The sequence below is a fragment of the Neltuma alba genome, unplaced genomic scaffold (assembly GCF_004799145.2).
Source record: "Neltuma alba isolate B1F8T4 unplaced genomic scaffold, ASM479914v2 tig00012648_pilon, whole genome shotgun sequence".
Classification (NCBI taxonomy): domain Eukaryota; kingdom Viridiplantae; phylum Streptophyta; class Magnoliopsida; order Fabales; family Fabaceae; genus Neltuma; species Neltuma alba.
The window spans coordinates 22,354-36,401 of record NW_021637083.1 but is presented as its reverse complement, the minus strand read 5'-3'; the positions used below and the strand labels follow the sequence as shown (position 1 = coordinate 36,401).

Sequence of the window (14,048 nt, the reverse complement as noted above, 5' to 3'; positions counted from 1 at the left end):
CTGAATGGGATTTCCAAAAAGCTAGCTGTTCTGCGGTTACCAACACTATGATCATTTTTTATATGAACTTACAATATGCATAAAATCCGGTGCCAATTTTTACATTAAATAAGAGAACAGAAAAGTACTTCTCCTGTCCTAAATACAAAACTTTTATACATACTAGTATAAGAGTCTTATATTTAGAATCGGATGAGTACTAAAATTACAATAGACTAAGTATTAATCAACTGAGTTAGTAATTCGAGTATCAGTGATGGAGTCATATTTTAATGCAAATTAACCTAATAGTGATCGTGGTTTAGATAAAAAGTATTAATCTACAGTGATATGGAAGTTGTGCTGTTCAGCGTGTGTATATACTTCATCTGATTCTTAATGTAAGAGCTAATTAATTAATTTAAGTAGATTAAAAAAATTAATTAGATTAGTTATTCGTAATAAATAGATGTTGTTCAGCCTAAAATATCTTTACTCATTAACTATATTAACTAGAACTAATATTTTTACAAGAACTATCATGAAAAAATAGATAAATATAAGAGACAGGATAAATGAACATCTCATATTTAGAACCAGAATAAAAGTTAAACAAGCTCTTATATTAAAGACTAGACCTCTAGTCCTTAATAGTACATTTGATCCTTAATATAAGAGCCAGTCAACTAATTTGAGCAGATTAAAAAAGTAGATAAGTTAATTATTTATAATGAGTAGGTATCGTCTTTCTTAAAATACTTTTACTAATCATACATATTAGTCAGAATTATCATTTGATAAAGTCTTTAAATGTGCACTTTCTACGAGAATCATCTTAAATAAATAAATAAATATGAGAAATAAAGTGAATTAAAATATTATATTTAGAATCAAATTAAATATTAAATTAATTTTTATATTAAAAATGAAAAGCAGTACCAGTATACTCCTCCGGTCCTAAATATAAGATTCTCATACACACTAGTATAAGGGTCTTATATTTAGGACAAGAGGAGTATAATAACTTTGACTTATGAAAATGCCATCCATATATAATTCGGCTCGTGGGCACGTTTATGGCCTAAACACGACCCATTTGTCTGCGCAGTAGTAGTATTTTACAGAACTAATGAACAACGACCAGGTTTAAGAGTTGGCCGAAAAAGGGCCAGGTTCAAAAAGATAGCAGCGAATGATAGGTGGAAAATTAGAAGGACAAGAAGGCACGCAACTTGAGAGCTTCACGGTAGTTTCGCTCTTCACCGTGATCCGGCTTTAATGTCAATCACAGCCGAAGCCGGGGAAACCAAAAAAAAAAAAAAGGAAAAAAGGAAATAAATAACGAAATAAAATAAAAGGGCATTAACAAACTGGCCACTGATTAACAGCGGCCGGCGAGCACATCAGTTTAGCGGTAACGCTTGGTGTGACTTCAACTATCTATTTTTTTTATTTTAATTTTTTTGGGGGGGAGTAACAAAAGGTGGTGTGGGGTGGGTTTCTGAGAATCCAAAGGACGCCGTGTTGAATAATACTAAGACATGTTTAATTATGTTAATTAGATTAAAAAATTAAATAAGTTAACTAATTAAGTAATTATAATAACTACGACATTCTAATCATTTTTTTAATATTCATGCTCAATTATTATTGAGAGGTTATCATCGTTAAATATGATTTTAAAAAAAATTAATAAATATAAAAAATACGTAAAGAGCATAGTAGTATAATAATAGTGGTGGCAGTTATTCAACTGGTAGGTGGGAATAATGGAAAATGCTGGGGGTCTGGCGCAGCTACCTGGAGAGGTGGATTTGTGCGAAATGAGGGCACGCCATGGACGGGCAAGTATAGTCATATCTTATCTCATTTATAATCAACTCCATAATTGATGACAACTTCGCTGTCTTTTCACTCTTGCCCAGCCATCCCCCCAGACTTTGCCCGTGCGCATCGCCCCCTGCCACATCAGTTTTACGCGCACTCTTCACCACCGCGCATGACTATGAATACAAGATTACCGATTACTCCCATCTCCGGTACTAACTTACTTGCAGTGCGTACCATTTTAAATTTTAAATTTTTCTATATTGCAAATTATTTTCATATTTTTCTCTTTTTAGTAGAAATTAAATAAGAATAAAAATAAAAAATAAGCATTTGATATACTACGAGTGACCTGCATTTAAAACTGAAAATTTTCCTTATAACTAACATACAATGGTTGGCAATTTGTTGCTCGGCGTTGGGTCAACGTATACCAGTACGAGTAATTCCGTGTCAATTCAGACGTGGTATCAGCATTAATTTGCCACGCCAACTCTACGCGCCCTCGTCACCAACCCGTGTGACCCTGATTTCTTTTTTTTTTTTTTTTTTGGGCCTTGATTTCAACTTCGTATTCTTTTTCAAAAGAAAAGGACCAATTAGTTACTGAAAGTGATGCCAACCCGAACTTAATGTATATAGTTACATCATAGACAGGCAAAATCACTTGAGGCAACTGCTAGATAGCAAGTATTGCATTTCGTCGGGTCACATGGGTATGCGTTATTTGATTTCTTTATTTTCCATATTTGATTTCAAAAATAAACTTGTGAAAAAAATTTGTCTCCATTTCCATAGAATGCTTTGAAAAGCAATTACTAGGGCCCTTGAACTCCTCCTCCTTGTTTTATCTTAAAAAAAATCCAATTTGATTAATTTTTAGGGAAAATTACATTCAAGTCCCACACAAGAGAAATAATCACTACAAAGTCCCAAATAACAACTTGAGCAGCCTGAAATAACAAGTCCTACAGTGAGAATGACAACCTCTAAGACTTGTTTTTTAATTACTTGGGACCTCACTGTAATTCTCTCTAATTTTTATTGCCTCATTCATCTCGCGCCCGAGAATGAAAAAGGGGCCCACCGTCGTCGTTACCTGGGAAGATATCCAAACATTGTCACCTACTCACCTTTTTTACCACCCCCCAGGGGGGGGAGTCGTAGTCATGGCTTAAGAAAAACAAGTTATTTGCCCCTTGTTAGTTTGGGCCCACTTCTTTTGGGCAACTTGTAAATAATCCATCAATGCTTAGAGCGCTTAAATAGTGACAACGGTTTGTACCAAAAAAAAAAAATAGTGACAACGGTGATCATCAGGGAACTTTAAAGAGAACGGTTGAGCGTGTGGAGGGTTAGTTTTTTTCGCTGATGAGACTATGAGAGCATAAGTGCCCGTCTGACTCTATTTTATCCTATTCTCAATACGAGTAATAAGTTACTCCCGATATATTCATATATATATATATATATATACAGAGAGAGTATATATCAGTTCAATATATTAATTTTATTTTAAAATTCAAGTGATTTTCAATATATTCCTTATTAAATATACTAAACTTCGATGGTACATTGCTTTTTTTAACTTCTTTGTGCGACTTTTATTATGTATATAAACACATTAAAGAGTATTTAATACTTCTTCTGGATATTTATAAACAGAATAAAAAACACTAACAAGAGACAAAACCGCATCATCGATCAGGAAATCGAATATGATTCAAACGATTATCTCTGATATTTGAGGCGACAGCAGCTGAAGAGGTCAAAATTACCTACTACATAAGACAAGTTAAGAGAAAGATGGACGGGATATTGGGATGGGAAATGAGGTGCCACGTGGTTGGATGCCCTTCGTCGGACTTTCTCAGTGATTGGATGAATCCCATGGAGACCAGGGAATCAAGGAAAACTGGAAGACGATGATGTTGATAGCGCTAGTCGGCATACTCTTGGCCTCCTGTTATCACGGTGTTACCGCAGTACCGGGTATGAAATATGAGATAAATACATGAGTAGAGTTTTATTCTGATTTATATAAAATATATTTATAATTATTTTAGACATCACAAATTCACAATTTTTTTTTTTGGCTAGGCGGTAGACGCCAATTCACAGGACTCCCGCCTTGAACAACAGCACGGCCCATGTCTGAAAACAAGATCTTGCGTATAAAAAAGCTCATTTCGTGGACTACATGAATAAGGAAAGACTATTTTAGGCTCAAGCTTCTGGACTACCAATTCGTCCACTGGCAGTGGACTACTATTCCCCCCTTGCCAAGTTGAGCCCGGTCTTAGAAACCAAAAACTTAGACGACGACGTTTGAGTTACATTTAACGGTCAAGCCGGTCCGGCCATCGTTGTGCGAGTTGTGGAAAAACCAAAAATGGAAGCTTTTTCTTTTGGGGGCAAAAGGGAAGCTTTTTCTGTTGTGTCATTGTGCGCGCGGTGGCTCGCCCATCTCACCAACCCCCAGAAGCAACCAACCTAACGCTGGTTTATCGCGGCGCGTCCGACCTTCAATCCTGAACTCTTGGAAATTACGAAACCTAAGAGCAGCGCAATCATGGGAGTGACGCCAAAAATTGCACCCTCCATGCTATCATCGGACTTCGCTAATTTAGCTTCCGAGGCTGCTCGCATGCTCAAGGATGGCGCCGATTGGCTCCACATGGATATTATGGTATGCTTTCTGAGCTTCGACTGTTTCCCTATCCATTTTACTCCATGTTCTGGTTTATTTTCGCTCAACTTTAGTTCATCCAAGAGCTAGGACTTATCGCTTGTTCCGATTCAGGCTTTCTATCAGAAACGTATTTGAAGCAATAGAAGGATTTTACTCTATTCATATATTGCATTCTTCGACTAACAGCGTCGATGCTGCGATTGTTATGGTATTGTCCATTGACGGGTGGAAATATTTGTAGACATGGAAAATAATTTGCTGATGGCCTGAACTTCGACCCAATGAAAAGGGGAGGGGGATTCTTTACACAATATATCACGGGTCGTCTTTTCATTCACAATCTATTACCACAAAATTTCCAGCATGGAAAAATCTATTTAAGGAGGAGCCGGCGCGAGCTAAATTTCTAATATGGTTCATTAACTAGTTTGCAGCCGCCCAGCTGTTCTTATGCGGATAAAATGGCTCAGTTAACAAAGGATGAATCAATTTGTGCGTGGTCTGTTATGGCATAAATATTTATGTGTTTGCATATCTTATATTTCATTGTAATCATGATTCCTGATACTTTTTCTCATTTTGGTTCATTTGCAGGATGGGTAGGTGTCCGTGTTTGCTCACACCATTTTATCATTGTGCCTTTCCTCGTTATTCTTGTCTGTAACATCTACTTCCTTTCACTGTTATGTTATTTATGCTTTGAGTAGAAAACATTGTTTTTCTTTTTTCTTCGTGTTGAATCCAGGGTCCTATGATAATTATCAGGTGTGCTTATCCTCTCTCATTATAGTTCAAGTTTTCTCGGCTAAGTAGTGAAATACATATGTGCTTGCCCTTGACGTGACGGCAAAATGATGACAGAGATCTTGAGTTTTCCATCCATCATCAAATTGTGATTGGAGCTCCTTTTCATTGAAAGGAGTTAAAAAAAAAGAAAATGCAGAAAAGGAAATGTTGTCTTGTTGATGACAGTCCAATTTTTTGTGACCTCTAGCATTTTCTTATGTCAATTTTTTTCTCATTCAAATAAGAATTCATGCTATATAGTTGACGGACTTATTTTACAATAGGGATGTTGTTATGCATTTGCAAAAATCTGCAATTGTAGTATTAATCACGGTCATCACTTACAATTTTGAAGCTAACTTCATGTTTATATTTTGAGTTATATTTTGTATTAGTTTCATGCAAATGGAAACTACTTTATCAACCTCTCTCGGAAGCCAAGGATGAATGCGTGGCGTGTCATGCACTTTATTTAATAGTTGTTACGTTTACTTTCATTTTAGTTAATTTGACTATTTGGACTTCCCCTTTCTTCCTCTCCTGCATGCAGGCACTTTGTCCCCAATCTAACCATTGGTGCCCCAGTCATTGAAAGCTTACGAAAGCACACAAAGTAATTTCATTGCTGCTTTGCTGATCTAACTTTTCTTCAATCGATATGTCACCTATTGTTAAGATACACCTGTCTTTTAATCATTTGCTTTAAACTAATACAGGGCATATCTGGACTGCCACCTGATGGTCACAAATCCTCTTGACTATGTTGAACCTTTGAGAAAGGCTGGTGCTTCTGGTTTTACATTTCATATAGAGATATCTAAAGGTTTCTAATCCTTATAGTTTATTTTCTTTGCACGCTTTTTTGCACTGGCCACATTAATTATGTTATTTTCTTCTCTGCATGCTCAAAAGCTGTTATTGTGGACAGATAATTGGCCAGAACTTGTCCAGAGAATAAAATCCGGGGGCATGACGCCTGGTGTAGCATTAAGGCCTGGGACACCAGTTGAAGAGATTTATCCCCTGGTATGATTACCTTCCTTTTTAGTTCTCATTTGGTTACACGGGCGCACGCGCACTTCTGGATTTTATGTTTACAGTGGTAAGTATGATTTGAGAGTGCCCTGACTCTTGTATGTATAATTCATAGCCTTGAAGTTGAGGATAGATACAATATCACGCTAGATTTTATTCTTTATAGGATGCTTCTTGTTTTTGTTTTATTTATCAATATTCAGTTCACAGGTTGAAGCAGAAAATCCTGTGGAATTGGTCCTTGTAATGACTGTGGAACCTGGATTTGGAGGACAGAAATTTATGCCTGAGATGATGGACAAGGTATCAATACTCTTCTTCACTCTATATGTTGAGTTAGTTCTGACTGACGAGTGACAAGTGTTGATTATTTAACTGGCACCTACTTTTTGGCTAATTGTTTTCTTTCTGAAACCAGGTACGGCTGCTAAGGCAGAAGTATCCATCACTTAACATCGAGGTATTTGAAGTTGTTAATTTCTTGGCTTTAACCCATTTTCCATCAAATTGATTCACAACAGATTGGAGTTTTTTTGTTCAATTAATTCTTGAACTTGTTTCATCTCTCACACTTTATGTTTTTTTGTGTCTCACTTGATCTTGAATGACTTTGGAAGCACTTTTTACCTCTTGGTTACTTTTCGCTCCCTCTACTCTATTACATAATGACCTTTATCTTTTCCTTCGAGATTTCCCATGATATTCATGAACACGTAATCCATCTGTTTGCAAGTTCTTGCACACGAGTGGTAATATCAACGTGGGGATCTGAGGTTCGGAACATGTACATATTCAATTGCAGGTTGATGGTGGACTAGGGCCTTCGACCATTGACGCAGCTGCATCTGCAGGAGCAAATTGCATTGTTGCGGGAAGCTCGGTATTTGGAGCCCCTGAGCCAGCCCAAGTAATATCCTTGATGAAGAAGAGTGTCGAGAAAGCCCAGCAATCAAACTGACAAAACACAGGAAAGACTGCTGAGCACAAGTTGATTTACCCTTACACAGCTTCGCATACAGAGTTTATTGATATTCTCCAAACTGTTCAATGTGCTAACATTTTGACTTGTTAAATAAACGAGAAGTGGTTTGTTTGTATTGCTACGTCCACTGTACGCCCTATGAAGTACATTAAGGCGTATTTTACAATTTGATGACAAGTGACATTCTTGTTTGCAATTGGATTTGACAAATATTGTCACCAACACCATCTATATAAACCAGAGTGAATAATTGGATTTGATTCTAATGAGCCAGCAAACCACTTGTCTGGATAGCTCGCATTGACACGTGCTCGCTAATATACATGAATATGTTGAATGGTCTATATTTTTCCATTGCTAAATTTTGTGACAACTCATTCTCTTTAACCTAATGCCAGCCACTTCATATATTCGCCCCTGTCGATTCTCTTTTAAACCATTATATATGGTGGCACCTTTTTACTTTTCAAGGAACAGGGGACTTGAAAAGTGTATTGGAATTTGGGTAAGGCCTGGCTGACCAGGTCTCAAAATTAGCTTAATTTTCTGTTCACAAGGAACAGCGGCCAGCATGTGTTCTCACGTGCATGGACCATGTTTTTCCACCACCATTGCTTGGATCCAATAAAAACCATGCTTTCAGCTCAAAAGTTGCTTTTGCGCAGAAGTCGCTCTGTACTTCGTCTCAAGAAAAACGATTTGCATTCAATATTGGTTTAGAACTGCCGAACACTCCGTATAAAGGTACTTTTGTTCACTGCACTCACCATGCCCAATAGAATAAGAAAAACTAGGTTGAATTTATAGTATCGTTCTCCGAAACCAATTCTGTCTTGATAATTTGAGAGGTTCCGTTTTACTCTCCTTTTAACATGCAATGTACGGATTTCTCTGAGCTGCTTTTTGGGTAAAACGAGGGCCTGTTGTTAATGAGCAAACGGAAAGAGACACAATCATCGCTTTCAGCGAATATAATGATGACGATAATCTTCATCGTCATATCATCCTTATTCTAATAAGCGATATTGAAGGTAATATTAATACCTGAACAGCATTAATAATGATATGTCGTTGGAAAAAGTTTTGGTGAGAGATCAGAGAGCGCTTTGGGGTACTTGTGCTATGAGGGACGCAATGGGATTCTGCTGAACTGTCTGAAATCGTTATTATGACAGCCACTTGGGAAAAATGTTTTCTTTTAATGAAAGATTGTTCCTCATCATCTGATTAACTAATCAATACCCACAACATTTCTTCCCCCTGTGTACGTTATTGACATTAAAATAAAAAAAGATAAAGAAAAGCACATGGAATCTGGTTTTATCTCTTCTACTTTTAACTTCACTGAGTGAACCATACAGACATGAAGTTTCAGAAATCATGGTTCTGTGGATTTGGACTAAGTAATCCACAAGATCTCCGCCGAGTTTTGATACATCAATCTCGTAGCACCAGGCACAATGACATTTCTGATTCAGAAATCCCAATGCATGGTTCAGATTCGGATGCCAACTCATCAATCATCATCATCTTTTTCAATGTCTTTAACTGAATTCATTCTTGAAAAATAATTCCCCATACCCATTACATATCATTTTATGGAAATCTCGATGAGTATTGTATCTCAATCCCAATGAAAAGAAGCAGTACTCCATAATTTATGATATGAAAATGAACTATCACCGTTCATATAACCTCAATTCCAATGAAATGAAAGGAAGTTTTGTTTTTATGTACAGCTATATTGACATCTAATAATAGCAATGATGCATAAAATGAAAAAGATGAGCCAGCAAGCAAGTGATATGCTTACACAGACAAGGCTATATAGGGGCTGGCATGGGCGGTGAGGGTGGTCTCTTTTCAACGACCAAAGCGTTGAAATGTGACAAGTAAGATCCTCATTTTTTTTTGGTTCCCACCACTTAATATGAGTAAATATGGGTTAGGAGTGAACTAGAGAGTATGATTAAGTTTAAATATGTGCTATTCTGGTGTCTTTTTGCCACCTAGAGCCCTTTTCGTAACCTTAATACATATTAGCTTATTTGCAACATGTCTCTTGATTGAGGATTTCATTATGTTTTGAGATAACTTGAACTATAGAAGCTTATCTTTTGTAATGTCAAGTGCATTTGGATCATTTGGATCTGTAGCAGTGTGTTGTGAAGTTTTTCAATTTATAGGTTATTTTCTATTTAACCATGATAAAGTTATTTATTTAAATAATGCGTTTCATCCTTTTCTAATATGATTGCATTTAGAAATTGGCTCAACAAATTTGAAGATATTTTTAAAAGTAGAGCGTTCCATGACGTGCCCACCCATATCCTCACTTCCATGTCTTAGCATTAACTTGGGTGCATATATGCCTTGTTCAATCTTCTATTTGTCTGCTTTTCGAGCCCATACTTTCTACTCTGCCATCATTTCTATTTACACTTTTTTCTTCACACATTATATTCTCTTGTCTGCTGCATTCATCTTTCTTCCTTGGAAAGTCAAGCCTGATCTTTTGCTTTTATTTGTAAAGTCATGTGTACTTGGAGCCCTAGTGCTTTCCTTGTAGGCTTCTTTTGCATTGATGGGAAACGCAAATTGGATACTTGATCGGAGGATGAAAATGATGAAGATTCTCATCTTCAACGCCAAAACCAGGAAGCGTTGTGTCCAATGTTTCATCTACATTTTCAACCCTTCTGTAAATGTAGTTCTATACTATGTTGTTCATAATCTGTTGCTAAATAAGTCAGATATAATGGGTGGAGATTTGAACCCTAATAACCTGTTTCTTTCTTTCTTTCTTTCTTTTTAAATGCTGAAATGAGTGACATGCTGTGTCATGGGATCCCTGTGTTGATATCAAATATCAAATGGTTTATATAAATACCATGAGGGGCCACGTCTTCTAGTAGCTGCAATCCTGAGATAGAATATTTTCACTTTGTACAAATATACCTGTCACAAGCTACGCGCTTGGACAATTAAATCTTTCGTCCTGTTCTCCCTGTAGGCTTTCGGGGGCCGTTGGGGGGGCATCTCACTCATAAATTGCTTTAAAAAACTAAGCAGCTTTAAATATTCTTGATGGTCTGCGTGCACCCCTTGTTAAATGAATTAATCCCCTGACTTGAGAGTCATTTACATTTTAAAGTAAAAAGCAGGAAGAATCTATATTTTTAAATTTTAATTACATACTCAGCTCGTCAAATAAAAATCATTTATGTGATCAACAAACAGTGAGCATCCTCACATGTACAGGCAGATGCATATAAAGGCAGGTTTGAAGCCCGAGGAGCCTCTAAAGAAGTTGAGTGTTTGCCGCCTATAAACCCTGACAAGCGAAGCTAGAGATTTGGGATGCGTGGCCTCATATCTGTTGATGAAGGAATCGGAGTCAAATTAAACTTTGTGATCCCCAAGAACCCTGTCTCTGTACACAAATGAAAAAAAAGTTGTGATGTTGTTCCCTGCTCAGCTTTTGTATAGATCCAAGAGTATGTGAGAGACGAAGCCTTTTATAGTATTTTATAGGTCATTCCACGTTTAGAGCTGTCTGAAGTGAGTGGTCCTGAGCATAATGGCAGAAATGATCACCAAGCTTCTCCACCTGAGAGCTTTGGCCTTTCTGTTCTTCTGCCTCTTTGTCTTTTCGCTCGGAGAAGAGCTGACTAGCTGCAACACAACATCATATCCAGATGTCTCTGGCTACCGTTGCAGTAAAAATGAATCACAATGTGGAACATTTGCAGTTTTCTTTACCAATTCATACTACTCATCTCTCTTCAATTTGAGCTTTTACTTGGGATTCAACCGTTACGTGATTGCAGATGCAAATGGGTTTTCTGCAGAAACAGAGTTTCTTCTTCATGATCAACCTTTACTAATACCAATAGACTGCAAATGCAAAGGTGGCTTCTATAGCGCTGAGATAAGCAAGACTACCATTAAAGGTGAGAGCTTTTATGGTATTGCTCAATCGTTGGAAGGCTTGACAACCTGCATGGCTATTAGTGATAAGAATCCAGGCGTGTCACCTTGGGATCTCGATGATGATACCAGATTGCTGATCCCTCTGAGATGTGCGTGTCCCTTATCATCTAAAGTTTCTCCAGAGCCAAAGCTTGTGATTTCTTACCCTGTGACAGAAGGCGATACAGTTCACAATTTGGCATCAAAGTTTAATACTACCGCCGAAGCAATAATCTCCGCAAATAGCATATTTTCCAGAGATTTTAACCCCGCGAAGCTCACACCCTTTACCTCGCTTCTCATCCCACTTAATGGTAAGCCTGTTCTTGGTTCTCTGGCCAAACCCAAGGAACCCAGTTCTGGTAATCAATCAAGCAGCATTACAGCAATTAAACCACCACATAGGAAACCCAAAACGTGGAAGGGTGAACTGTACATTGGGTTAGCTGGGGTCGTAGTCGGACTTCTGTTTGCTTTTCTAGCAGCTTTTGCGGTGGTTCGATTGAGAAACGAGAAGAAAGAGAAATCTGCCAAAAGAAACAATTTGGAGCTGCAACATCTTGATATGAGTGTAAGAACCACCAGCGACAAGAAAGTTTCGTTCGAGGGATCCCACTATGGGAAAATCATCGACACAACTCCTCGTAAGATGCTGCTGGAGACATACACTATTGAAGACCTCGGAAAAGCAACGGAGGATTTCAGTTCAAGCAATCTCATAGAAGGACCTGTATTTCACGGCCGTCTAGAAGGGAAGAACATGGCAATCAAGCAAACACACACAGAGACGGTGTTAAAAATCGACATGGGGCTCTTCCATAACCCGATCCACCATCATCCCAACATTCTTCGGATGCTCGGAACGTGTTTAACAGAAGGTCCCGAGTCATACCTGGTCTTCGAGTATGCAAAAAACGGGTCTTTGAAAGACTGGCTTCATGGTGGGTTGGCCATAAAGAACGAGTTCATATCATCCTGCTATTGCTTCCTCGAATGGAGTCAGAGGCTCAGGATCTGCCTAGACGTGGCCATGGCCCTGCAATATATGCACCACGTCATGAACCCAAGCTATGTCCATAGAAATATCAAGAGCAGGAACATCTTTCTAGACGAAGAATTTGGTGCCAAGATAGGGAACTTTGGGATGGCAGGGTGTGCTGAGAACGAGACAGAGGATCCAAAGTTCTACTCGACCAACCCTGCATCTTGGAGTCTTGGTTATTTGGCACCAGAATATGTACACCAAGGTGCAATTTCTACAAGCACTGATATTTTCGCTTATGGGGTGGTTTTGCTGGAAGTTCTGTCTGGTCAGACACCTATAAGCAGACCGATTGAGAAGGGAGAAGGAAGCGTTTGGCTCACTGATAAAATAAAGTCTGTTTTGAAGTCAGAAAGTGAGGAAGAACTGAGAGGGTGGATGGACAAGACATTAGGTGAGAATTATTCATTCGATGCAGCAGTAACGGTGGCAAACATTGCTAGAGCTTGTGTGGAGGAAGATTATGGTATGAGGCCAAGTGCAGGGGAAGTCGTGGAAAAGCTAACCAGATTGGTCAAGGAACTTCCGGAAGAAGACCACATGCTGATGTCTGAAAGCTCTTCCAAGCCTCTGGTGAAAGCACCAGCAAAACCCTGATCCTGGTTTCTGTACTGCAAATTAAATCCAATCTCTTGGCCCTCTTAATTGAATATGTGGTTACGTTGTATATGTAAGTATATCGAAACTGATCAAAATAAGTAACAAACAAGGCAGTTTTCTACTTATTATTGGTCCTCTTTTTTTTTTTCCTAGTGAGATTTTCAGTCTTCGTTGAAGACCCGGCTATTTTGGCGGATTCAGTCCGCAGAGCAGCTATAAAATGGCGCACGATGTGGTTTGCAGGCTAACAGGGATAAACAAATGGGTCTAATTTTTTTAAAAGCAAACTTCTGCAGTGTAAAGGGCATATTTTGCTGACAGTGTGGACCAAATCTTTAAGGTTCGTTCGTAGTGAAAAGGACCAACATTCCATGTGTTTAAAAGGAACAGTCACACATGATTGAATGTAATAACTGAAACGGGTGTCGTCAAAAAGAGATGATATCATTCATTGGGAACCTGCAAAATGCAAATACGCAGTACAGATTAGCAAATTTGGAGCCTGAGCCCTCAAGCCATGGTTGGTGTGAGAAAACCCCAAAAAGACGGTATTATTTGACATCCTCATATGAGGTAGAGTTATTTCTTCTTTCTTCTTTTTTCCTTTTTTCTTGATGAGTTTTCGGTTGAAGAAAGCTATACAAATGGTAACATGGGAAGTTGTATTCTCTTCTGCTCTTTCTTTACTTCTCTTCGAGAAATAGCATAACGAACGTTGCAAAAATCTATCTCTATAATTTCCTTCCTATGAAAGATGAATTTGTTGAGCTGCTTCACTTGGCGCGTCAACTCTGTCTGCCAAATGTAACCATGGCACCCGAAGAGACCGTGTGAAGGCGAATTGGCCCAACTGAAATAAACCTCTGCATTGGATTAGGCGTGCAAAAGAAAAACGATTAAAAAAACAATTGCAGGCCACAACATCACTGTGATATTTATTATATTTCATTCTTATTCAGCAGTATTTTATCACAGGAACATGGATCTTTTTCCCCTTCTCATCCTCCTAACATTTTTTATCATATACTATAAGTCCTAGTTAATTAATTTGAAAATATTAAAAAGGTTAGTTAAATTAGTTATTTATAGTAAATAGATATTGTGTTCCTTAAAATACTTTTAGTAGTCATGTA

At 37.9% G+C, this 14,048-nt stretch overlaps 2 protein-coding genes across 2 annotated transcripts; both read left to right on the top strand.

The window, feature by feature from the left end:
* The first annotated feature begins 4,233 nt into the window (after positions 1 to 4,233).
* Positions 4,234 to 7,567, top strand: LOC114729590 (ribulose-phosphate 3-epimerase, cytoplasmic isoform). The gene is made up of 8 exons (XM_028916615.1): positions 4,234 to 4,495; positions 5,093 to 5,097; positions 5,835 to 5,897; positions 6,001 to 6,107; positions 6,213 to 6,310; positions 6,530 to 6,622; positions 6,738 to 6,779; positions 7,122 to 7,567. Exons 1-8 carry the CDS (start codon positions 4,379 to 4,381, stop codon positions 7,275 to 7,277), a joined length of 681 nt encoding a protein of 226 aa, XP_028772448.1. The 5' UTR covers positions 4,234 to 4,378; the 3' UTR covers positions 7,278 to 7,567.
* A 3,135-nt stretch (positions 7,568 to 10,702) lies between these two features.
* LOC114729592 (protein LYK2-like) lies at positions 10,703 to 12,912 on the top strand. Its single transcript, XM_028916618.1, has one exon. It carries the CDS (start codon positions 10,882 to 10,884, stop codon positions 12,910 to 12,912), a length of 2,031 nt encoding a protein of 676 aa, XP_028772451.1. The 5' UTR covers positions 10,703 to 10,881.
* The last annotated feature ends 1,136 nt before the right edge of the window (positions 12,913 to 14,048 follow it).

Bases quoted from the DNA above. Each gene is read 5' to 3' on its own strand.
- LOC114729590 (XM_028916615.1), top strand. From the start codon at position 4,379: ATGGGAGTGACGCCAAAAATTGCACCCTCCATGCTATCATCGGACTTC. The intron at 6,108-6,212 runs GTTTCTAATCCT...TATTGTGGACAG, and splicing joins TCATATAGAGATATCTAAAG to ATAATTGGCCAGAACTTGTC. The intron at 6,623-6,737 runs GTATCAATACTC...TTCTGAAACCAG, and splicing joins TGCCTGAGATGATGGACAAG to GTACGGCTGCTAAGGCAGAA.
- LOC114729592 (XM_028916618.1), top strand. From the start codon at position 10,882: ATGGCAGAAATGATCACCAAGCTTCTCCACCTGAGAGCTTTGGCCTTT.